Source organism: Mustela lutreola, chromosome 11 (genome assembly GCF_030435805.1).
Source record: "Mustela lutreola isolate mMusLut2 chromosome 11, mMusLut2.pri, whole genome shotgun sequence".
In the NCBI taxonomy this organism is placed as follows: Eukaryota; Metazoa; Chordata; class Mammalia; order Carnivora; family Mustelidae; genus Mustela; species Mustela lutreola.
In genome coordinates this window covers 62,363,546-62,386,350 of record NC_081300.1, presented here as the reverse complement: position 1 = coordinate 62,386,350, position 22,805 = coordinate 62,363,546, and the positions used below count along the sequence as shown (strand labels likewise).

Genomic DNA, 22,805 nt, shown 5'->3' with positions numbered 1-22,805 from the left:
GGTCTAAAGACAACATTGATCCAGCCGCTAGGGCAAGGCCTCCGGTAGGCTTGGGACATCCTGGCACCTTGTAGGCCCTCTTTAGCATATGAAAACTCCACTGAAACCTCCCTGCCCCTCACCTTCCCCCAACTGCAGGGTACATAACCTGCCACCCCTCACAACCCCGGGCAGCAGCTCTTCCTGCCCACAGGTCCTGTCCCCGTGCTTTAATAAACCACCATTTTGCACCAAAGATGTCTTTCTTGGTCATCGGCTCTGGACCTCAGCCCACCAAACCTCACCTAGGTTCTAGAACTTCATCAGTATCGGTAGTTTACTATACAACGAACACCTTCAGGGTATAAATTTGATGTTTGGATGTGTGTACATTTGTTGGTGACCTCGATCACTTGGTTACCTGGTTGTCTCTTAGGTTTTTCTCCACTTTAGTTACTATTTTAGGTTTGACATTAGTGTCTTGGGGAGAAATTTTGCAACTCTGTAAAGCAATAAAAAAAACCCGCTATCAGTTCTCATACTTCTGCCCCCTGTTTTTTAGCATCCGTTATTGTTGTCCACAGTAGGTTTGTGCTGGCTGCCAAAACGGAGATTTCCTACTTCCATTCTTCCTTCCACATTTATTCACTGGAGTTCTGGCTAAGGAAGAGCTCTCTCTTCTCCGTTTACCCATACCCTCCCTTTTCCGAGGTTACTGAAATGGCATTAGCAAGTGGAAAAATGCCGGACAGTTTAGCGTATTTGTCCTTTTTTTCCATTGATTATGCTAATGCTTTTAATTGGAAACGTACTGACTTGTGTGCCTACGGTCCCGCCCGCACCACGTAAACCACGCACACGCCCTCTGCTCCCGGCGTTCCCCGCGCCGCCGGCTCCCTGCGCTTCCCGCGCTCTCCTGTTCCCGGCATCCCCTGCGCTCCCCGTTCCCGGCGCTCCTCGCGGCCGCCGCCCTCCGCGCGGCGGGCCCCGCCCCGGGGGCGACCGTTAGCGCGGCCGCGGCCCGAGCTCCTGGTCCCGCCCACGCGGTCGCGCTATTGGGCGGCGTGCCGTGGCCGCGAGCGCCACGCGCTGCCAATTGGCGGCCTCCGCAGCCCGCTCCGCGATTCCCCCAATGCGGGGCGCCCGCGTGCTGGGATTGGCCACGAGTCTCCAAGGCCCGCCCTCCGCTCGCCCCGCGCGGCAGGCGGGTCCGCGGTCCGGAGAGAGAGCTTGGGAGGCCTTTCTAGATGGCGGCAGCGGCGGCCGTGGCGGTCAGGCCGTGAGGGTCTCCCTCCCTTGGTCGAGCTGCGGGCAGCTCGGGCACGCCGCGGGCGCCGGAGGTAGGTGCGGGGCGCGAGGGGCGCCCCGCGGGCGGGCGCTGCGGCCTGCGCGAGGGCGCGCCCTTCCCCTCCCTCCTTCCCGGGCCGAACGGCGGGGTGGGGCGGAGCGGGAGGGCGCGAGGCGGGGCAGCCACGCGGAGACCCGGCCTTTGTGAAGCATCATGGCCGCGGGCCTCGGAGGACGCGGGGCGGGGGTCCCGCCGTGGCGGGGTGGGGGTGGGGCGGGGGCGAGCCCCAGGCCCAGGTGGCGCCGACGCGGGTCGCTTTCTGCCCGGGCAAAGCCCGAATGTAAAGAGGTTCCTCGTTCTGGGGGCTCGAAGTCGTAGCGTCGCTTTCAGGCGGGAAAGGTACGAACCCGGTTAGTGCTCGCCCAGGATCCTGCCGGGTGTAACAGTTTGGGAAATCTGAGAAGTCGCCTAAGTCTTTTTCTTCTCCAAATGCTCGTGGACCGAGTGTCACTTAGATAGGCGGAATGTGGTTTTGTTGTAACAATGGTCGTGGTAGAAATAAATGGAAGGTGACAACCTGTTGATAGTGATACCTGTCAAGTATCATTCGATGGACTTGGGTTGCTCATGGTAGGAATTTGATTTGCTGTTGTGCATGCTTGCATGTACCTTGATACCTGATGCACGGCAGTCCAGGCTAGGGCTGGTGACTCTGAGGCCAACCAGCAGGCGGAGACCCTCTGTTTCCTGGTCGAAGCCTGGACTCCCAGTCCGAGGCCTCACGCACAGTGGCTCAAATTCTGCCGCAGGCTATCACTCACCAAAGGGAGTGAATGGATAGTCTGGAGTGCGCCTGTGAGTACAGGATGTGAGGCCTGTTAGAGGATGACAAAAGGAATGGATGAGGTCATACTGCTGCTGGGTTGGGCGGGAGGCTGCAGTGTGAGAGGCTTGACGGAAAGGCACCAGCCCCAGCACTGGACATGACAGCCAGCGCCCCAATGCCAGCTCAGCAAGTGGACTTCTGTGAAGGGCGCTGTCCAAGCCTATTGGTTTTACCCCATGTGCCAGGGATCCAGGGAGCCTGCTGCGAGTCTGCTGCTGGCTTATGGTTCACTTGGCAAGCAAGGTTTGCATCCATGTGTTCAATCAGCTGCAGCAGCAGTGAGGCTGATGGTAGAAGAGTCACTCTTTGAGCCCTTTATGGCCAGGCACTCTGTAGGGCACTTCCTGGGGATAGTTTTATAATCTGCCCATGACCTTGGTAGTAGAAAACATGAATCTTACCGGATTGCCTGGTCTTGGTCCCTCTTAGTAGCTGCCCTTCCCCCTTTGGTGGTCTTAGCTAGCTTCCCGGCTCTAATGCCCTCTCTGTTTGACATGACATCTCCCATCGCCTTCTCTAGCCCTGACCTCTCTTCTGAGCTGCTGTCTCTTCAGGATCTCCATATGTTACTTTGATGCCAAGTAACCATGGCCAAACCTAAATCCTTATTTTCACCCACTCCACAACACTTCCCATGCTGCCTTCACCACCTCAATGCATAACAGCTCCATTCATGACCGTAGAGTCACCTGGATTTTTCTCTTAGGCCTCCATACAACACTCAGGACCGTTTCTTACCACCTCCAGCTTAATGTGCTATTCTGAACTGCCTGGTGAGCCTTTTAATTCTTCTCTTTGCTCTCATCCCTGCCCCTCCCCCCCACTCACCCATGAAAGTTTTTCTGGACACAGAAGGATTCTTTTGAACTGTAAGATAGTGTAAAACCAAGGAAGTTAGGAGGGGAGCCAGTTTGCCTGGTGGTAAAGCGGCTTTACCACACTGCTTTCTAGCAGTGTGACTTTGAGCAAGTTGCTTAACCTTTCTGTCCTTAACCTTTCTCTTAGTGCCTGAGAACTGGTGAGTGAAAACGCACCTCTTAGAGCAGGGCCTGCCTAAGGGGTTGGTTGCCTCTGCGTCCCTCGATCTGCAACCTCAGTGCTTAGACCCTCCTGTCCAGTGGCCCATCTCTTAAGATAAGAGCCTGGTCTCAGTTGCCCTTAGCATGCTGCTTTCACCTGCTGCACTGCACTTCTACCCCAGGTCCTTTCCTCTTCTGTTATCTGGAAAATATCCTCTTACCCACCTAGTTCACTCTCTTCTGCTTTCAGGTGGTCTCTGACTGTGTAGTCTTTGCTGTCTGTCCTTTCTGAAGTTGTGCCCCCACCCCCAACTCCTTGTTTTGTTTTTTCTTGATACTTCTTAGCTTTTCTTAGTTGTTTCTTCATCTCTCTTTCTAAAAAGTGAGCTCTTTGAGGTAGGGATTTTGTCTGTTTTGTGTCCTTAGCATCTAGAATGGCACATGGGCCATATAGAAAGCGTTCAGCAAACTTGTTGAATGAGGAGAGCAAGCTTACAGGGGAAAGTAGGGAACTTGTCCGGGACTGCCTTACTGTGAAGTTCTGAACCTTGAGTTGCTGCCGCCTGGGGCTGGTCAGCCTTTCCTGACCTCCCAGGGAGAAGGAACACTTTTTTTTTCTCTACAGCTCCCTGACCCCACCCCCTCACCTCTTCTAGGCCTCCCTGCTTTGTTGTCATTATCATCTTTGCTTTGTGCTTTGGTGATGGCAGCTGCTTGGTTTTTTAACATGGTAGCAGGTGTCCCCATCCTGTACCACTGTTTGTTTTCAGTTCTCCCCTCCTTTTCAGCTCTCAGAATCACAGATTGGCTCTTGGTAGTGTCTCCACAGACCTACCAGAAGCCGAGAGGTTTGGTCCTGATTTTTATCTGTGTTCTGTAGCACTGTACATGCTGACCTGTCTGTCCTTCTCTGAAATGATATTTGTTGGTTGCCAGGAAACTGGCCTTATTTTGCTCAGTTCTCCTCATGCCTGTTCAGCTGCAGCCTCCTTAGCGTTTACCTCAGTTCTGAGTCTTGTTATCTGTATGCTGTATTCCCTTGATCTTTAGCACCTTTGACAGATATACGTTTGGGGGAAGTATTGTGGTAAAATTCCCACTGAATTCAGAAATGTAAGGACATTTTAGAATCTCGGAAATAGAGTGACAGCTTAGTGGTCATTGCCCTTCCAGCTGTGTCCAGGTGGTGGGAACCTTGTCTCTTGTTCATGGTGGTACATGTAGAAAGCCAGTGAATGAATATTGGTAGAATGAATTAATTAAATCTGAGTAAGCCTCTGGTGTTTATGTTGTGTCTCCTTGAAAGTACAACCATCATGCACTACTTCTTCACTGTAAACTTAAGTGTGTGATATCTGCTGTCTTCTGTTCTGTCCATGCAGCCAGTCAAGCCTGCCCTATGTGGGCATGGGCATGCATGTGCATATCTGCATCCGTGTGCATGGCATGTTCGTGTCTGTGTGTGTGTCTGCATGGTGTGGGAGTGTGTGCGCATACACATTTGCATCTGCACGTGCTTCTCCTGATTTGATGCCCAGCCCCCCTGCAGACCTCTGGGTTTTTGGATTGTTCCTCTGACCTGCCTTTTCACATCATCCCTTTTGTAGTCCTTTCTCTGAAGGGAAGCTTCCCAGAGTTGCATCCTCAACCCTCTTCTTGGTCTGTGTTGCCTCTCTGGGCAGCCTCTCTCCTGTGGTTTTGGTGACTGTCACCTTGCTGATACGTTCTGGGCTTCTGTTTCGGGGTCAGTCACGGCTCCAGAGCTGTGGCCTCAGCACCTAATGGACAGATCTGCTTGGAGGCTCCATCCATTCTCCTCTGCAGGCTCCTGCCTGAATGCTGGAACACGTGTGTCCCTCCAGAGGAGAAGTCTCATTCGCCTTCAGTTCCCTCTTGTCTCTGCTCTCCACCTCTACCCGGTCAGCAGTGTGGTCAGTTCTGTGTCTTCACTGTTCTTGAGGGCTCCAGCCCCGTTAACAGAGCCTCTTTCATACCTTTGTGCACTGGCCCGGAAGACTGACTGCCCTCTATGCCTTGGGCATAGGCACTGGGCCTGGCACAGCTGTCAGTTTCCCTTTTCAAATAGGGGCTGAATTGTGGCATGAGAATCACTTCACCCTTGGTGGCTCCTTATTGTCCCCCAGGAGGGAGCCAGGTTCCGGATGGCACCCAGGGCTTCCTGTGCCTTGGCTCCAGCTGTCTCCTGAGTCTCCCCCCACCAAGCCTGGCCAGGTTCCCTTCCCCACAGCCACCACCCCCTCCTCTACTGGGAACAGAACCATGCCACCTCTGGCGACCTCAGCACGCTGCATCACTGTCTCGGTCCACCTGCCACCTTGTGGACCCAGGAGAGCCCTGGGGTCCCTGGGTGGCAGAGCGCCTGGCCGTACCTCTGAGGCCCTAGTGCCGCAGAGTTGAGCTGAGGGTCTCGCACTCGCCCTCGCCCTCTGACTGACCCAGCCCTAGCAGGTGAGTGGATCCATATCGCTCTGATGGCCAGAGGGAGGCCACACACCTTATGTGGTTTCTGGAAAGGGCAACCTTGCACCGCGAGCTTGCTTACCTATTAAACTGAGTTAGGGGAATGCTGCGGTGAAGCTTAACCTAGTTTAAAAAAAAATTTTTTTTTGAGCCTTAATATTAATACTGTTTTTTTTGCTTTTGAAGTAGGAATTACAGTGGACAATTAAGATATTTAATTTTGCACTTACATTATAATTTAGGTTCTGAAGGAAGAATGTAGAGCAGTTGTTTTAAAGCCTAGAAGGTTCTCTTAGGCAATAGCATTTCACATTCTTTACTACACTGTTAATAGCACTTGACTCTCAGTACCAGGGAAGCAGAAGGTTTCTGTCATTTTGTGACGATGTTTTTAAATCTCTTTGCAGGTGGAAGAAGAAAGGTGCCACTTTGGCATGAAGACAGACTCACTTAGTCGTCAGTCATTTAAGCTGAGTGCATTGTGATTTCCAATAATTGAGGCAGTGGTTCTAAAAGCTGTCTACATTAATGAAAAGAGCAATGTGGCCAGCTTGACTAAGGCGCCAGCGTGTGCAGCGCGGGCAGGACGGCACCCGGGTCTCAACGGACTTGTGCATGTTAGCTGTATAGATTTATGTAAGGTTTTTTAAAACTCTGGTCTTTTAAAATAGTCTTAACCACTTTTACTATGGAGACATATGAGAGTCCCTCTCCTCTCCCGCGTGAGCCCGCAGGAGGAGCGGTGATGGAGAACCGAGCTTGCCCCCTCCAAGCGCTGCCCCGTGAACAGTCTCCACCACCTCCCCTGCAAACGTCCAGTGATGCAGAGGTAATGGACGTTGGCTCTGGTGGTGATGGACAGGCCGAACCCCCTGCTGAGGACCCGCTCAACTTCTACGGAGCTTCTCTTCTCTCCAAAGGATCCTTCTCTAAGGCCCGCCTCCTCATAGACCCGAACTGTAGTGGCCACAGCCCGCGCACCGCCCGGCACGCACCTGCGGTCCGGAAGTTCTCCCCTGACCTTAAGTTGCTTAAGGATGTAAAGATTAGCGTGAGCTTTACCGAGAGCTGCAGGAGTAAGGACAGGAAGGTGCTGTACACAGGAGTGGAGCGCGACACTCGTGCAGAGTGCGGTCTGGCCCTTAGCCCTGTCAGTGGAGACGTGCATGCTTGTCCCTTTGGCGGGAGTGTTGGGAATGGGGTAGGTATAGGGGGTGAGAGTGCTGATAAGAAGGATGAGGAGAATGAGCTGGATCAGGAAAAGAGAGTGGAGTACGCAGTGCTCGATGAGTTAGAAGATTTTACTGACAATTTGGAGCTAGATGAAGAAGGAGCAGGCGGGTTCACGGCTAAAGCAATCGTGCAGAGAGACAGAGTGGATGAAGAGGCCTTGAACTTCTCCTATGAGGTATGTTGGCGACCCCTCCTTTGGAGCACTCTTAGCAAAACCCAAAGAAGTGTTGGGAACTGCAGCATCTTTTGAAAGCTGATGTTACAGAGGAAAAAAAAAACCCAAATGAGGTGGAATAATGTTAATGTGGAAAAGAAAAAAACTGTAAGAAATCCAAGTTTTAAAACTTGGATATAAAACTGGCTGAGCAGTCGACTTTGTACCCTTTATGCAGCCTGAGTTGGAAGGTGCTGCTGAAGAGCACTTCCTGGTGGCGTGTGCACCTATGCCAAGTGTCAAGTGTGTTGGTTGCAGTTTTCAGTTTTTTCCTGTTTGTTTTTCAGATAATCACGCAACATAAAGGCATACCTAGGCCCCCACTTGAGAGTGCCTCGTTTCTGTGTCTGTTCTCACTAATGCTGTTGAGCTTGCCTACGGTACAGGAACACAGGCTCTGGGGGCCCTGGTGTCTGAACAGCATGTTTTGCAGGATGATTTTGACAACGATGTTGATGCTCTGCTGGAAGAGGGTCTTTGTGCTCCCAAAAAGAGAAGAATGGAGGAGAAGTACGGAGGAGACAGTGACCATCCATCTGATGGAGAGACAAGTGTGCAGCCAATGATGACCAAGATTAAAACTGTGCTAAAAAGTAAGTCAGCCAGGTAGAAAGTCATGTGTTCGTGGGGTGGCAGAAGTGCTGGTTAGAGAGCCCTTGGGTGCCAGGCAGTGGTCTGAGCAGTGGGCACATGTTTGAGGGAGGACAGGCACGTGTGATGAGGGGAAACAGACAAGACATGGGGGGGTGCACCAGATGCACGATGACCTGGTTACAGATTGTGGTGTCCACTGTGGTTGCACACCGGAGTAGCTGGTGTTGTGCAGGGGAATGGGGGGGCACTTCTGATGGGGTGAGGAGTTGGTGATGGTGTTGTTGCTGGGAGATGAGAAGATGGACAACTGGGGATGTGAGGCCAAGGCCAGAGGTGGGTGCAGCACTGTGGCAGGTGATGGTTGCAGTGTGGGTTCTGGATTCAATGCCAAGTGTCAGGAGAAGCCTCTAGAAGCAGGCTGGTGTTGTTAAACAGTTTTTGTCTAAAAGCATAGCTCGTATGGCTGCAGCCTGGTGTGTGTGCTTTAGGTGGCCAGGGTGGGAGCTCCTATGGTAGGGGTAAAGGTGTTCCAAAAGTGCACTTGGATTTGGGGTTGGGGGGAGCAGTCGGCCTGGAGTTGCCTGGGGGGCTTGGGCATTGGGCCTTGCGACGAGACTGAACAGAAGATGCATGGGGACTCGGGAGCACAGTTGAGACCTTAGGCTGAGGGCTGGGGTGCAGAAGGTGGCCAAGCGTGATGGGAGGGAAACGAGGTGTAGGTGGGGTGCAGTCTTCCACAGCAGAGTGGATGGGTTGGGTGTGCCGGGCGCCACAAAGCCCTGTCTGTTATGAGCGGTCTGGTTTAGGTTCACAGTGCTGGCCATGACTGCCACTGGACCTGCCTGCACGGGGCACTGCTGTGCCTTTCCCTCTGCAGCCTTCTGCTCCACCTCACCTGCCTGGCAGCCTGCCCAACAGTGCTGCCTTCCAGGAGCTGCAGCATGGGCCTCACACTCACAGGCTGTGTGTAAGCTGCACGTGAACTCTTAAAATGACTGGGCCAATTTTATCACTGCTACTTGTCACAAATGAGTAGGATCTGTGTCCCTTATTGTACTTTGCTGGAATTTTGTTTGTCTCTCTTTGTCCTGACTCAGCCCAAAGCTGGTGTAAGGCAGCTCCTTGGCTCTAGCCTGGGTAGGGGAGAGTGCCTAACAGTGTCTCTGCACCTCTGACCTGTAGTGCTCCCTCCTGTGGGCCATCCTGGTATCAGCTAGCTATCAAGCCAGTATTGTTACGTTCTGATATCAGGCCAGGGCTTAACATTGCTGGCTGGGGACCTGGCACGGGGATGGCTACTCCCTTGTCCGTGAGAGTTCTTCATGCCATTTCATTATGTCTCTGTTTTTAAGTTTTCATTTGTTTTTTTCTTTTGTTCCTAAATTACTTGCTCCTAGTTCCTATAAATTTCAGTAAAGTCTGTACTTTTCCTAGTCACTGGGCCTGTCAGTGGCAGATATCAAGTGTGTGATATGTCTTGAGCTTTTTTCTGTGACTGTCTGTAAAGCAAAGAAGGGATTGGGAGTAGTGTTTTTAAAACTGATTTAGAAACGTATGAATTGAGGGCACCTGGTTGGCTCAGTGGGTTAAGCCTCTGCCTTTGGCTCATGTCATGATCTCAGGATCCTGAAATGGAGCCCTGCATCAGGCTCTCTGCTCAGCGGGGTGTCTGCATTCCCACTCTCCCCCCCACCCCCACCCTGCGTGCCTCTCTGCCTACTTGTGATTTCTCTCTCTGTAAAATAAATAAATAAAATCTTTTTATTTATTTATTTGACAGAGAGAAATTACAAGTAAGCAGAGAGGCAGGCAGAGAGAGGAGGAAGCAGGCTCCCTGCTGAGCAGAGAGCCCGATGCGGGACTCGATCCCAGGACCCTGAGATCATGACCTGAGCCGAAGGCAGCGGCTTAACCCACTGAGCCACCCAGGCGCCCAAATAAAATCTTTTTTAAAAATTAAATTTAATTTAAAAAAAATGAATGAATTGGAAGTAGTGTTTCATTTGCCGGTGAGAGTGTGCAGCTCAGGTACAAGGAACACTTGCTCTCGAGTCATGGGAGCAGTGGTCAGCAGGCATGCAATAGATTAGCAAAGCTTACTCAGCCCCTGGGGCGCCTCTGGCCACAGCCAAGGCAGGCAATGAGGGATTGAGGACCATGGTTCCCACAGCTTGCAGACAGCAGCTGAGGCCAGGACTTGCGTCTTGCAGAACCTCATCCCAGGCTCCTTCATGTACCACGTGCTGTTCTAGGCCCAAGAGGACAGCAGTGAACAAGGCAGACAGCTTCCTGGTTGAGGAGGGACTTAGATTCTCTGGATTGGAGCCATATAAACAAGCACAGCATTGAGAACAGAGTTCATGCATGGGTGGTGCTGAGTGGGCAGGCAGGGCTGGGTAGGCTCTGTCTGGTGGGGGGGTGGGGTACTCCCCACTCCCCTAGTTCTTTTTTTTTTTTTTTTTTAAAGATTTTATTTATTTATTTGACAGAGAGAGATCACAAATAGGCAGAGAGGCAGACAGAGAGAGGAGGAAGCAGGCTCCCCACCGAGCAGAGAGCCCGATGCGGGACTCAATCCCAGGACCCTGAGATCATGACCTGAGCCGAAGGCAGCGGCTTAACCCACTGAGCCACCCAGGCGCCCTCCCCTAGTTCTTTAGACGTTCTTTTCTATCCTCAGTTGACTCTGCTATTTTTATCTGCCTTGGGTCATAATTTTGAAGCCATCTCTATAACTCCCAAGTGTTTTTGAAGTGAATGTGGAATTCTCTTGTCTTCCGTGCAGGTCGTGGTCGTCCTCCTACAGAACCATTGCCCGATGGGTGGATCATGACATTCCATAACTCCGGAATCCCAGTGTACCTACACAGAGAGTCTCGGGTGGTCACCTGGTCCAGGCCGTACTTCCTGGGAACGGGAAGCATACGGGTAGGGGATGCATCAGTCATGAATTTAGTCTTGTAAGTTTGCTGACTGAATATGCACATGCTGTGTTTGCATGGTAGCCAGGAAGAGGCAAGTGGAAGTCTTCAGATGTTCGGAACTCGGGGGTCATCCTTGTAATCTGTGTTGCAATTTCACTATCCACAGAAACATGATCCTCCTCTGAGCAGCATTCCATGTCTGCATTACAAGAAAATGAAGGACAATGAGGAAAGAGAGCAAAACAGTGAGCTCGCCCCCAGTGGGGAAGTGTCCCCTGTCAAGCCCCTGAGCCGATCTGCAGAGTTGGAGTTCCCCCTGGAAGAGCCCGACTCCATAGGAGCTGACTCGGGGGCCCTAGATGAGAAGGACACACTGGGGGCTGAGGCTGCTCCTGGGGCCCTGGGGCAGGTGAAGGCCAAGGTTGAGGTGTGCAAAGACGAATCAGTTGGTAAGTTTCTGGGGTGAACTTTCTTTCCTTCCTTGCTGGCTTGGATCCATCTGCAGGGATATGGCTGCACTCCACGCCTTCCTTAGGGTCACATTCCTCCTGCTGAAGGCCACCTGTACTGCTTTTTCCTATGAGGAAGGGACTTCTGGGGACCTCTCTCCATTCTTACATGGTGGGAAATGCCTGTCTCCATGATTTAGGACCTATCTTGGTCTGCGGACCCCACATGGGTGCTGCCATGGACATGGCTGCTGTCAGTATGGACTGTCCTTTTTCTCTGGTGACCTTTCCTGAAATCCTGATTTTTCAATAGCACGTGCTCACATGGTGTCATTTTGATCTCTCCTGATACACTCACAATGAACTTCTTCAATCTACAGATTTAGTACTGACAGATAGCCACTATTCTGTGGATGTTCCCCCTCTTCAACCCCATGATGGCTTTTGGCTCTGTGTCAGTGTTTCTCTTCTTTCTTCTGTGTTTTTTAGCTTAGGCCTACCCATGCAAGTCTTAACTGTTTCTACAATGGTGGCAGACGTCTCAGCTCACCTGCTAAATCTCTTTCAAAGAGGACTTGGTGTTTTTAGGGTTTTTGGTTATTGTTATTTAGATATTGTCTGAGTATTGTTGCCCAGCCTTTCTTGTAACTCTTAGGTTTGAGGAGCCTAGAAAAGCTAAGGCAGAGTGGGGGCTGGGGGGAGGCACCACTGCTGAGGGAGGGGTGGCCTTGGTGGAGAGGGCCAGTTGGAGCCTTAAGCATCTGGGGAAAGGTGTGTCACTGGCCCCCAGCTTCTCCTGTGCACTGACCTGCGTGCCTTTTGCCTTCCTCCCCACCATGTCAGCTTCCCCTGTTTTCTGTCTATATCAGGGCTTTTCTCAGGACCCAGCTAGACAGGAGCTTATGCTTTAAGACCTCAACATAATGGTTTCTTTCTTCAAATCCATCTTTTTACGCACACGACACCTGAATTTGTTCTTTTCGGAAAACACCTGTTTTCGCATCTGATTTTAGTCCCGTGGGAGAGGTGACCACTTGGACTTGTTTCCAGACTTCCTTCCTTGTGTTCACGTGTAAAGAAATACGTGGTTTAGGGGTGTAATCTAGTGGGTGCAGGTATATTGTTTCACAGCCCAGCGCTTTAACCATGTATTTCTGTCTTGCATGTGGAACTCCTCCCTCTGCTTCTGCACGTATATTGTTCTTTAGGGCTGAGTGTGAGGCCCAAGAGTCCCTGCCTCAGGGCTTACACTTGAGTAAGAAACCAGTGAGGGTGATGTGAGCCTCTAGGATATCTTGAGAGAGAGAGAGAGAGAGAGAGGTAGTGGGTACAACAGTAAAAGCAGGGGGCCCCTGGGAACGTCACTGAGTGGGGTGGGTGGTGATCAGTAGGACCAGTAGGACCTGTGTGGGGAGAGGCATGCCAGGGCCGCAGCTGCCTGGGTGTGTTGCTGAGTGTGCGAGCAGCCAGGGTGGCTGGAGGGGAGAGTGCAAGGTGTGCAGTGCTTCAGCTGCTGTGGTACTTGTTTTGATATGGGAAGAAAAGTCTTGAAGGCCAGCTGGTTTGTTGTTGTTGTTGTTGTTTTTAAAGCTTTTTTTCTTCTTGTTCCAAATAGACTAAAAGAGCATCTCAGAACTTTGCCCATATGGGACCTTCCTGAGTAATTTGAGTGACAGGACCTGATTCAGGGGTGCCTGGGTAGCTCCGTTGGTTACGAGTCTGCCTGAGGCTCAGGTCATGATCGCAGGGTGCTGGGATCGAGCCCCATATTTCTCCTCTCCTCCCTCTCCTTCTACCCCTCTCCCACACTTGTGCTCTTCTCACTTGCGCAGTCTCTCTCTCTCTCAAATAGATAAGTAAAATCTTAAAAGAAAGAAAACATAAAAGGACCTGATTCTTTGCTTTCTTTGCCCTTCAGAAGGAAAAGGGAAAGGGGAATGGGGAATGGCATGGCAGGACCTGTTTGATGGGCAGCCTAGCACCATCCTACTCACTGGACGGAGGAATCATGACTCTTGGGTTAGAAGTTAGCAGTTTTGTTCTGTGGTAAATCCACACAGATCTTGAGGAATTTCGGAACTACCTGGAAAAGCGTTTTGACTTTGAGCAAGTCACTGTGAAGAAATTCAGGACTTGGGCCGAGCGGCGGCAGTTTAACCGAGAAATGAAACGGAAACAGGCCGAGTCTGAGAGGCCCATCCTGCCAGCCAATCAGAAGCTCATCACCCTGTCTGTGCAGGATGCACCCACAAAGAAAGGTGAGTTGGGGTGTGTAAATTTTCTCTTCGGCAAATGGGTGATCCTGTTGTTTTTCACTTGATGGTCTTAGAACGTATGCTGTGTGTGTGAGTTGCATTTGTTTCTAAGCTTATGTCGATCGTATGAATGCAGAGGTGCACTGCGTTCACATTGGTGAGCCCCTAATTCAGTGAGGCACTAATGTGGATGGTGAGAGCTGGCCCTGAGAGCTAGCTTGCCACAGGTCCTCACGCTGTTGCTGAGATAGACCTTCTTGTCACAGAGTTTGTCATTAACCCTAATGGGAAGTCCGAGGTCTGCATCCTGCACGAGTACATGCAGCGAGTCCTCAAGGTCCGCCCTGTTTATAATTTCTTTGAATGTGGTAAGTTTGACCTCCCTCACCTCAGCCTTGAAGAATCCTACACCTCACTGGGGCCATGGCTGGGGAGGTGGGAACTGACCGTTAACCCCACTCTGCTGGGAGAGAAGTGAAAGGGCATGGCAGGGAGAAGGGTGCTGCAGAGGGGTGGGTTGGTTTCCCAGCCATGTACCCCTTCTGCGGGCAGATGCCCCCGCCTCCCCCTTTCACCATTCCCACTACCCCCACTCCCACCTTCCTCTCATCCCCTGCTCTGAGGAAGGCTCTCTCACTGTGTCTCCACTTGCCCCCAGGTGGGTGAAGGGGCCTCAGGCTTGCACTTCCCACCAGCTGTCTCCTGTTGTCATCTGCATCACACCTTTGTGAAAACCAGTTTATCTTCCCCGTGGAACCCTGAACCCAGGCGTCACTCATCGTTTTCATGTTGTTGCTTGGCTTCCTGCGTCTGTACATCTCTGTTCTTCACAGTCTTCTGTCCATCTTTCACAGACATTGTTCCCTGTGCCTGTTGGCTTGGCCTCTGGCCTCCTGTTTCCCTTCCAGCTTATTGGTCCTCCGTTTCCCAGTTTTCCTGGCATGCTGTCTGCCTGCTGCCTAGTCCTTGGCCCTATTTCCGTGCCTCAGGGAGTGCCCATGTCTCCCTTCCAGCAGTAGCCCCAACCCTGCCTTATCTGTTGGTGCTAGCAGATTGTATGTGTGCACATATGCACGCTTTTAATGTCTTGTAAGCATTTTTAAAACCATGATTTTAATTTTAAGAGAACCCAAGTGAACCTTTTGGTGCCTCGGTGACCATTGATGGTGTGACCTATGGATCTGGAACTGCAAGCAGCAAAAAACTTGCGAAGAACAAAGCTGGTAATGTGGCTACTTAGATGTCAGAGACCCATGCTGCCCACAGTGTCTGCCCCTCCCCTTGGCTAGGGAGTGCTGGGCATGGGGAAAAGCCATTTGATTTATGTAATCTTTTAACTTGGTTTTTTAAAAAGTATGTGCTCAAAGACTCAAATAGGAAGTAAAATGTGAGAAATAAAACTAGAGAACTCAAACCTTCTCTGCTCTGTGGCAGCTGGGCTAGAATCTCCTACCCTTGTCCCCACTGCTCACAATGCCGACTGGGTCATGGTGAGCACACATTCTATGGGTTGGTGTGTAAACTGAGCAAAATGTGGGCATGTTAGATGACAAAGAGGGATTTTCCTGAGTGGTTTTGACATGTGTGAGGATGATTTTCTAAGTAAGTCCTCCAATCTCTAGATTTGGGACCGAAAGTAAGTGGTCAGATCCCTGGGAAGGCCTATGTTTTCCTTTTCCAGTTAAGGGAAGCCATTCTGCTTCACCGTCAGGGTTACATGGCCTCTTCTTGGATGTGGAGCACATTTTAGGGTGGGTGTTGGCGGTGTGCACCAGGCTTGGTGCCCACAGTTCAATTCTTAAGGTTTCTGCCTCTGCTGTAGTGTCTTCCAAAGCAGCTCTGCCCTGTGCCCACATGAAGTATGATGGCTTCATCACGTTCTTACCAGATCTCGGGTGGCAAAAGTGCTTTTGTTTGTGGGACTCAGAGTTTACCTTGGAGTTGCTTTCTTTTGTGGTGTATGCTGAGGATGGTTGGGAAGATATGTCACTTTTTGTCCTTCCCTCTCTGAGGCTGTACTGGGCTCACACACTACACTCCTCTGGGAAGGCCTCCTGTCCATTTTAGAGAGATTGTGCCAAAAGGGTTTTTCAGCTCAACAAACCAGTGCTGCCAAGGTCATGGGGCAGAGGGCTCACAGAGTTGGGCTCACGGTAGGAGTGGAAGCGTCCTGGCAGCAGGGCTGTGCTCTCCCCATGTGGGAGGATCCACTTCCTCTGCTCAGACCTCAGCTGCTCTCTAGATAACTCACTCGGATGTCTTGCAGCACCTCCAACTCTATAGGGACAGGTTACCCCTCCGCATTCCCCAGCATCCCCACTTCCTCACCCCAGTGGTGAGTGGCAGCCTGCTCATTTAGAAGTCTCTGCTCAGCACTGAGCCATCCCTCTGCTCCGTCCTGCAGGTGCTTTCTCAAGAACATCTGTTCGGTTTCACTGCTTTTCCCTCCCACACTCAACAGCAGCCTGCTCAGTCCTCTGGCCTCACTACTTGGCCTGGGCCCTGCTGAGCCATTTCCCTGCACGCCACCACCGTGATTTCTCTGAAACATCTCTCCTGCCTTGCCTGCTACAAGTGCCTCAGGGCAAGAGAACATATAGCTTTTGTGGCTTCTGAGGCTGCCCACAGCCTCGCACTTGCCCCACTGCGTCCTTTGCTCAGGAGGAGAGGCTATGCCTGCCTCTGAAACGCTGCTGTTGCCCAGCGTTTCCCTCTGAGCCCTGGGAAGCTTGGCCCTGCACAAGAGCTGGCATGTGGCTTGCTCTGGAGTCTGGAAGCTGGGCCCAAGCCCTCACCCTTGGGGTTTTTCTTTTCATAGCCCGGGCTACGCTGGAGATCCTTATCCCTGACTTTGTCAAACAGACCTCTGAGGAGAAGCCCAAAGATAGTGAAGAGCTTGAGGTGAGTTTCCTAGTCCTGCTATGTCTAGAGCTGTGGCTCCAATGCAGCACCTGCGCCACTGACCCACCCCCACCTCCCAGGCTAGTGCGAGCTGTGGATTTAGTCCTCCCAGCTCCAGGTGGTTTTCATTTGTTAATCTTTCATAAAAGGGGAAACTTATTTGTCTTTGTGCAAGCTTGCCCTTCATGTCTTGCAATGGGGGTAAAGAATGCGCACTGTCAGCTCTCCCGAGTGTAGATCTATGGTGGGAATCTGTCTTTGAGACAGAGTCTGTAAGTTACGTTTTCTGTATTAAGAACTGTTTAAAACTACTTGTAAACCTTTTTGGGTAAATATGATTCTATGGTTATGTGTAGTGAGGGATTTTCAAAATCTGAAGAAGGCATTCTTTTTTATAATGGCTTTATTGATCTATATGTACCATAAATTTTGCTCCCTTAAACTATACTGTTGATTGGATTTTTGTATATTCAGAGTTGTACAATCATCGCAGTGGTCGAATCTTAGAATATTTTCATCTCTCTAAAAGGAAATCCTATACCTGTTAGCAGTCACTCCTGATTTCTCCCTGTCCCCCAGCCCCTCAACCCTTGGCAACCACTAATCCTCTTTCTGTTTTGATGGATTTGCCAGCCCTGGTCACTTCGTATCAGTGGAATCAAATGACATATGTGGTTCTTTATTGACTGGCTTCTTTTTAAGCCACGAGGTGTTCGTTCTGGGTTTTTTTTTTTTTTTTTTTTAAGATTTTATTTATTTATTTGACAGACAGAGATCACAAGTAGGCAGAGAAGCAGGCAGAGAGAGATGAGGAAGCAGGCTACCCGCTGAGCAGAGAGCCCGATGCGGGGCTCGATCCCATGACCCTGGGATCATGACCTGAGCCGAAGGCAGAGGCTTTAACCCACTGAGCCACCCAGGCGCCCCTCGTTCTGGGTTTTAACTGATTGAGGAAGCTTCCTTCTGTTTTGCTGAGAGTTTTTTTTCAGGAATGGTTGGATTTTGTCAAATGTTTCTCCTGCTTCTATTGAGATGATTGTGTGGTTTTTGTCTTTTTTACTCATGTGGTGGTATATTGCATAGGTTTTTGAATAGTAAAGCAACCTTGAATTTCTGGGACAAATCCCACTTGGTTTTATGTATGCTGGATTTAGAGTGCTGGTATTTTGTTAAGGACTTTAGCTGTATTTATGAGGGATACTGGTCTGTAATTTTCTTGTGGTGTTGGTGTTGGGGAAATACTGTCTTTACAGAATGAGGTGGAAAGTATTCCTCTCTTGTGTGGAATAGTTTATGAAAGGTTGGTATTAATTTTTAAGCATTTGGTAGAATTCACCAGTGAAATCATCTGAGTCTAGACTTGACTTTGAGATTATTTAATTACTGATTCAGTCTTTTCATGTGTGCTTCTTTTTCTTTCTTTCTTTCTTTCTTTTTTTTTTTTTAAGAAGGTCTTTTTTATTTGGCAGAGAGAGAGCACAAACAAGGGGAGCGGCAGGCAGAGAGAGAGGTTCGGAAAGCAGGCTCCTTGTTGAGCAAGGAGCCGGATGCAGGGCTCGATCCCAGGACGGTGAGAGCATGATCTGAGCCAAGGGGAAATGCTAAACTGACTGAGCCACCCAAGCACCCCTCGTGTACTTCTCTTCAGATATGCTGCTCCTTTTTGAGCTGGTTTGGGAACTTTGTGTCTTCATAGGAATTTTTCCTTTTGACCTAGACTGTCTCCTTTATTGGCATACATTCTTTCATAGTATTCCCTTGTGACTCGCTATATTTTGTTGTTTGTGCTGCTCCTATGTTCATTCCTGTTCATAGTTTCAGTCTTCTTTTTTCTCTTGGTCAGTCTAAAGTTTGTCACTGTCGTTGATCTTTCAAAGATCCAATTTCTGATTTTGTTTGCTTGTTTGTTTTCTTTTCTTTTTCTTTTTTTTTTTTTTTTAAAGATTTTATTTATTTATTTGACAGAGAGAGACAAGTAGGCAGAGAGGCAGGCAGAGAGAGAGGAGGAAGCAGGCTCCCTGCTGAGCAGAGAGCCCGATGCGGGACTCGATCCCAGGACCCTGAGATCATGACCTGAGCCGAAGGCAGCGGTGTAACCCACTGAGCCACCCAGGCGCCCCAACTTGTTTGTTTTCCTATTGGCTTTTTTGTTTTCTGTTTCATTTTTTTCTGCTTTAGCCTTTATATCCTATCTTTGGCCAGCCTTAGGTTTAGTTCTTCTTTTCTAGTGTCTTCAGGTTAGGGTATTTGAGGTGTTCTTTTTAAATACTGGAATTTATGGCCATAAATTTTCTTCTGTGTACTACTGCAGCACATAAGCTTTACTGTGTTGTGTTTGTTTTCGTTCATTTCTGAGTATTTTGCTAATTTCCCTTGTGATTTCTTCCTTGAACAATTGGTCATTTTACTTTTCATATATTTGTGAATTTCCCCAAATTTCCTTTAGTTGTTGGTCTTTATTTAATTCCTGTGTTGTTTGAAAACATAGTTTGTATGGTTTCGACCAGTCCTTTTAAGTTCACTGAGGCTTGTCTTAGGACCTACCATACGGTCTGCCCTGGAGAGTTTTACGTGTGTGCAGGAGGCGAGTGTGCTTCCTGGTGTTACTGGGTGAAGCAGGTGTCGGTTAGGTCCAGTTGGCGAATGGTGTTTATTCTATATCTTTGTTGGTATTCTGCTTTGTTCTTCTATCCGTTTTTGTTTTTTGGGTTTTTTTCCCTTAAGAGAGAGTGAGAGCCCCTGTGTGCACGTGAGTGGATGGGGCGGAGGGAGACGGAGAGAGAATCCTAAGCAAGTTCCATGCCCAGCATGAAGTTGGAGTCCAGCTCAGGACTCTGTCTCACGACCCTGAGGCCTCAACCTGAGCCAAAATCAAGTCAGATGCCCAACTGACTGAGCCACTCAGGTGCACTGTCTTCCTTCTGTCTGTTGTTGAGAATGGGTATTGGAGTCTCCAGCTGTTATTCTTGAATTATTTGTCCCTTCAGTTCTCTCCATTTTTGCTTAATGTATTTTGGGGCTGTTGTTAGATACATACATGTTTGTGGTATTGCGATATAATAAGAAATGTATGTTTGGTCTTTGTTCTTGGTTCCTGGTGCAGAGCTTCTACAATACATTGTTTTTTGTCCCAAGTTCTTTAAAAAGCTGTAGGTTGATAAAGGAGAATGGAATGTCTTTTCTTATTTTCTTATATTTAATATCAATTTATCCCATCCCTCCCCTTCCTTTTCCTTTCTTCTTTCCTTCCTTTCTTCCTTCCTTCTTTGCTTCCATTACTTGTATTTATTTAAGTAATCTCTATACCCAACCTGGGGCTCAAACTCAAGACCCTAATATCAAGAATTGTATGTTCCACCAACTGAGCCAGCCAGATTCCCCTAACACATCCCTTTCAACCACACCTGAGTTCATGTTAATCAAGTGACTTTTGGACCATCCCTTTGAATAGGAGCTGGTTGCCTGTGGAATCTACCAGGAGGGTTAGAACTTTCAGCCTCCACGCTTGCGCCGTATGTGTGTAGTGTGTGTGTGTTTAGGGGGCAGTGGATGTTGAGCTGATCAGTAATGGCCAATGATGTAATCAGTTGTGCCTGTGTAGTAAAGCCTTCCTTAAAAAACAAAAATAAAAACAAAAAACTGAGGGGTTCAGAGAGCTTCTGGGTTGGTGAACACATTGAGGTGCTAAAAAGATGGCCGTATATACTTTGCCGTATTTATCTTTTCCATTGGGTGTTCCTGAGCCCTATCCTCTTGTAATAAACCAGTTCTCTGTGAGCTGTCTGGGAAATTATTGAAGCTGAGGAAGGGTTGGGAACTGGCATTGTGCAGTTGCTCAGTCAGAAGCACAACGTGGACTTGAAGTCAAGTGGTGGCAACAGTCTTGTGGGTCTGAGCCCTTAAGCTGTGGAGTCTGCTGCAGCTCCTGGCAGTTAGTGGTAGAGCTGCCCGGTGTGGAAGCCCACTCACTTGGTGTCACAAGTGTTGAAACTAGAAGTCAGTTCTGTTTAATGTTTATAATAGTTATGTCATCTTGATCAACGGGCCCTTTGCTGTTTTTAAGTATCCTTCATTTCTAGTAACAGTTTTTATCTTAGAGTCAGTTTTATCTGATAGTCACTCCTACTCCCTAAATTACTCTGCGTGATATGTGTTTTCCCTCTTTATACCTTTTAAGCCTCTTTGTAACTTTGAATCTAAACATGTCTTATAGACAGCATATAATTGGGTTTTGTGTTTATCCTTCTATCAGTCTCTGTCTTTTGATCAGAGGACCTACCAGAGCAATTTTTTTTTTGGAAGATTCATTTTATTTACTTTTACTTTTTTTTTTTTTTTAAGATTTTATTTATTTGACATAGATTCCAAGTAGACAGAGAGGCAGGCAGGGAGAGAGGAAGGGAAACAGGTACCCCACTGAGCAGAGAGCCTGGCACGGGGGTTGATCCGAGGACCCTGGGATCATGACCTGAACCGAAGGCAGAGGCTTTAACCCACTGAGCCACCCAGGCACCCCTCATTTTATTTTATTTTTAAAGAATTAATTTATTTGAGAGAGAGTGTGAATGAGAGTGGGAGAAGTATCAGAGGGAGAGAAAATCCCTATGCAGACTTCTCACTGAGTGTGGAGCTACCCTGCTCCATCCATCCCACCACCCATGAGACCATGACCTGCCCCAAAATGAAGAGTTGGACGCTTAACTGACAGAGCCACCCAGGCGCCCCAAAAGATTTTTTTTTTTTTTTAAAGTAATCTCTGCACCTAGCGTGGGGCTTGAACTAAAAATCACCTGAGATCAAGAGTCCTATGCACCACTGAGTGAGCCAGCCAGGCACCCCTTTTAATTTCAGTTTATTGACTTTTTTTTTTTGTTTCTGTTTTTGTTTTTTCAGTGGGGTTGGGTACTTAGTCCATTGAAATGTAATTACTGATAAGGTAGAATTGATGTATGCCATTACATTGTTTGCTTTCTGTTCTATGTCTTTTTGTTCCTCAGTTCCTCCATTACTGCTTTCTTTGCCTTAAATACTTCAGTTCTTTTCTCAGTGGTTGAACTAACCACATTTCAGTCACATTTAAACTGAAAACAATCTGGTTTGGACTATTGCCACCTTCAATCATATACAAAAACTTTGCTCCTCTATAGCTCTGTTGACACCCATATTTGTGCTTTCACTGTCACAAATGATATCTCCCCATATATTGTGTGTCTTAAACATGGATTTATAATTATTGCTTTATGTAGTTGTCTTTTTTTTTAAGATTTTATTTATTTATTTGAGAGAGAGAGAGATCACAAGTAGGCAGAGAGGCAGGCAGAGAGAGAGGGGTGGGGGAAGCAGGCTCCCTGCTGAGCAGAGAGCCCGATGCGGGGCTAGATCCCAGGACCCTGGGATCATGACCTGAGCTGAAGGCAGAGGCTTAACCCACTGAGCAACCTAGGCGCCCCTATGTAGTTGTCTTTTAATTAAGGTAGAACAAAGAGTTAAAATATGTGTTTACACTGTCTTTTATTTACTGTTACCTTTACTTTCTGTAGTGCCCTCAGTTTGTTAACAGTCTGTAGTGTTCCTTTTATTTCAGAGGGAAGGCTTTTAGTATTTCTTGGAGGACAGTTCTACTAGCAGTAGATTCTCTCACTTTTTATTGATCTGAGACTGTTGTAACGGTTCCCTTTTTTTTTTTAAATTTTAATTTTTTTTTAAGATTTTTATTTATTCGACAGACAGAGATCACAAGTAGGCAGAGCGATAGGCAGAGAGGGAGGGGAAGCAGGCTACCTGCTGTGCAGAGAGCCTGACACAGGGCTCGATCCCAGAACCCTGAGATCATGACCTGAGCCGAAGGCAGAGGCTTATTAACCCACTGAGCCACCCAGGCGCCCACGATTCCCTTTTTAAAAGCATAGTTTTGTTACCGAATTCTTGGTTGACATTCTTTTCTTTTCTTTTCTTTTTTTTTTTTTTAAAGATTTTATTTATTTACTTGTCAGAGATAGAGGGAGAGAGAGCGAGTGAGCACAGGCAGACAGAGAGGCAGGCAGAGGCAGAGGGAGAAGCAGGCTCCCTGCTGAGCAAGGAGCCCGATGTGGGACTCGATCCCAGGGTGCTGGGATCATGACCTGAGCCGAAAGCAGCTGCCCAACCAACTGAGCCACCCAGGCGTCCCGACATTCTTTTCTTCATGGTGGGACTATGTCATCCTACTGCCTTCTGGCCTCTACAACCAATGAGAAGTCAGCTGTTCATCTTACTTAGAGTCACATTATTGATGAATTGTTTCTCTCTTACTGTTTCCAAGGTTTTCTCTTTGGCCTTTGACAGTGATATCTAGGTATCGATTTCTTTAGCTTTCATTTTTGGAATTTGTTGAACTTCTTGAATATGTAATGTTTTTCATCTTTGGGAAGTTAGAGACGTTGTTTCCTCACATATATTTTTTTGCTCTTTTATTTCTCCTCTCTTTCTGGGACTCCCATTATAGGTAAGCTGGTACACTCCCACAGTATCTCACCAGTCTTAGACACACAGACATCATAGTCACTGGTCTTTTTTTTTTTTTTTTTTTTTTTTTTAAATGTT

General features: G+C 48.7%; 1 protein-coding gene across 2 annotated transcripts in view; it reads left to right on the top strand.

Moving 5' to 3' along the window:
* The first annotated feature begins 1,159 nt into the window (after positions 1 to 1,159).
* DGCR8 (DGCR8 microprocessor complex subunit) overlaps positions 1,160 to 22,805 on the top strand; it is a 37,024-nt gene continuing 15,378 nt past the window's right edge. The window contains exons 1-10 of one of the 2 annotated variants that reach the window (XM_059138673.1): positions 1,160 to 1,319; positions 6,061 to 6,289; positions 6,388 to 7,061; positions 7,534 to 7,693; positions 10,480 to 10,622; positions 10,785 to 11,067; positions 13,128 to 13,325; positions 13,589 to 13,690; positions 14,447 to 14,545; positions 16,141 to 16,223. In XM_059138673.1, coding sequence (XP_058994656.1) covers positions 6,399 to 7,061; positions 7,534 to 7,693; positions 10,480 to 10,622; positions 10,785 to 11,067; positions 13,128 to 13,325; positions 13,589 to 13,690; positions 14,447 to 14,545; positions 16,141 to 16,223 — 1,731 coding nt within the window. In that variant the 5' untranslated portion in view covers positions 1,160 to 1,319; positions 6,061 to 6,289; positions 6,388 to 6,398. Of the gene's footprint in view, positions 1,320 to 6,060; positions 7,062 to 7,533; positions 7,694 to 10,479; positions 10,623 to 10,784; positions 11,068 to 13,127; positions 13,326 to 13,588; positions 13,691 to 14,446; positions 14,546 to 16,140; positions 16,224 to 22,805 lie in introns of both variants that reach the window. The other variant, XM_059138672.1, reaches the window with a different exon arrangement.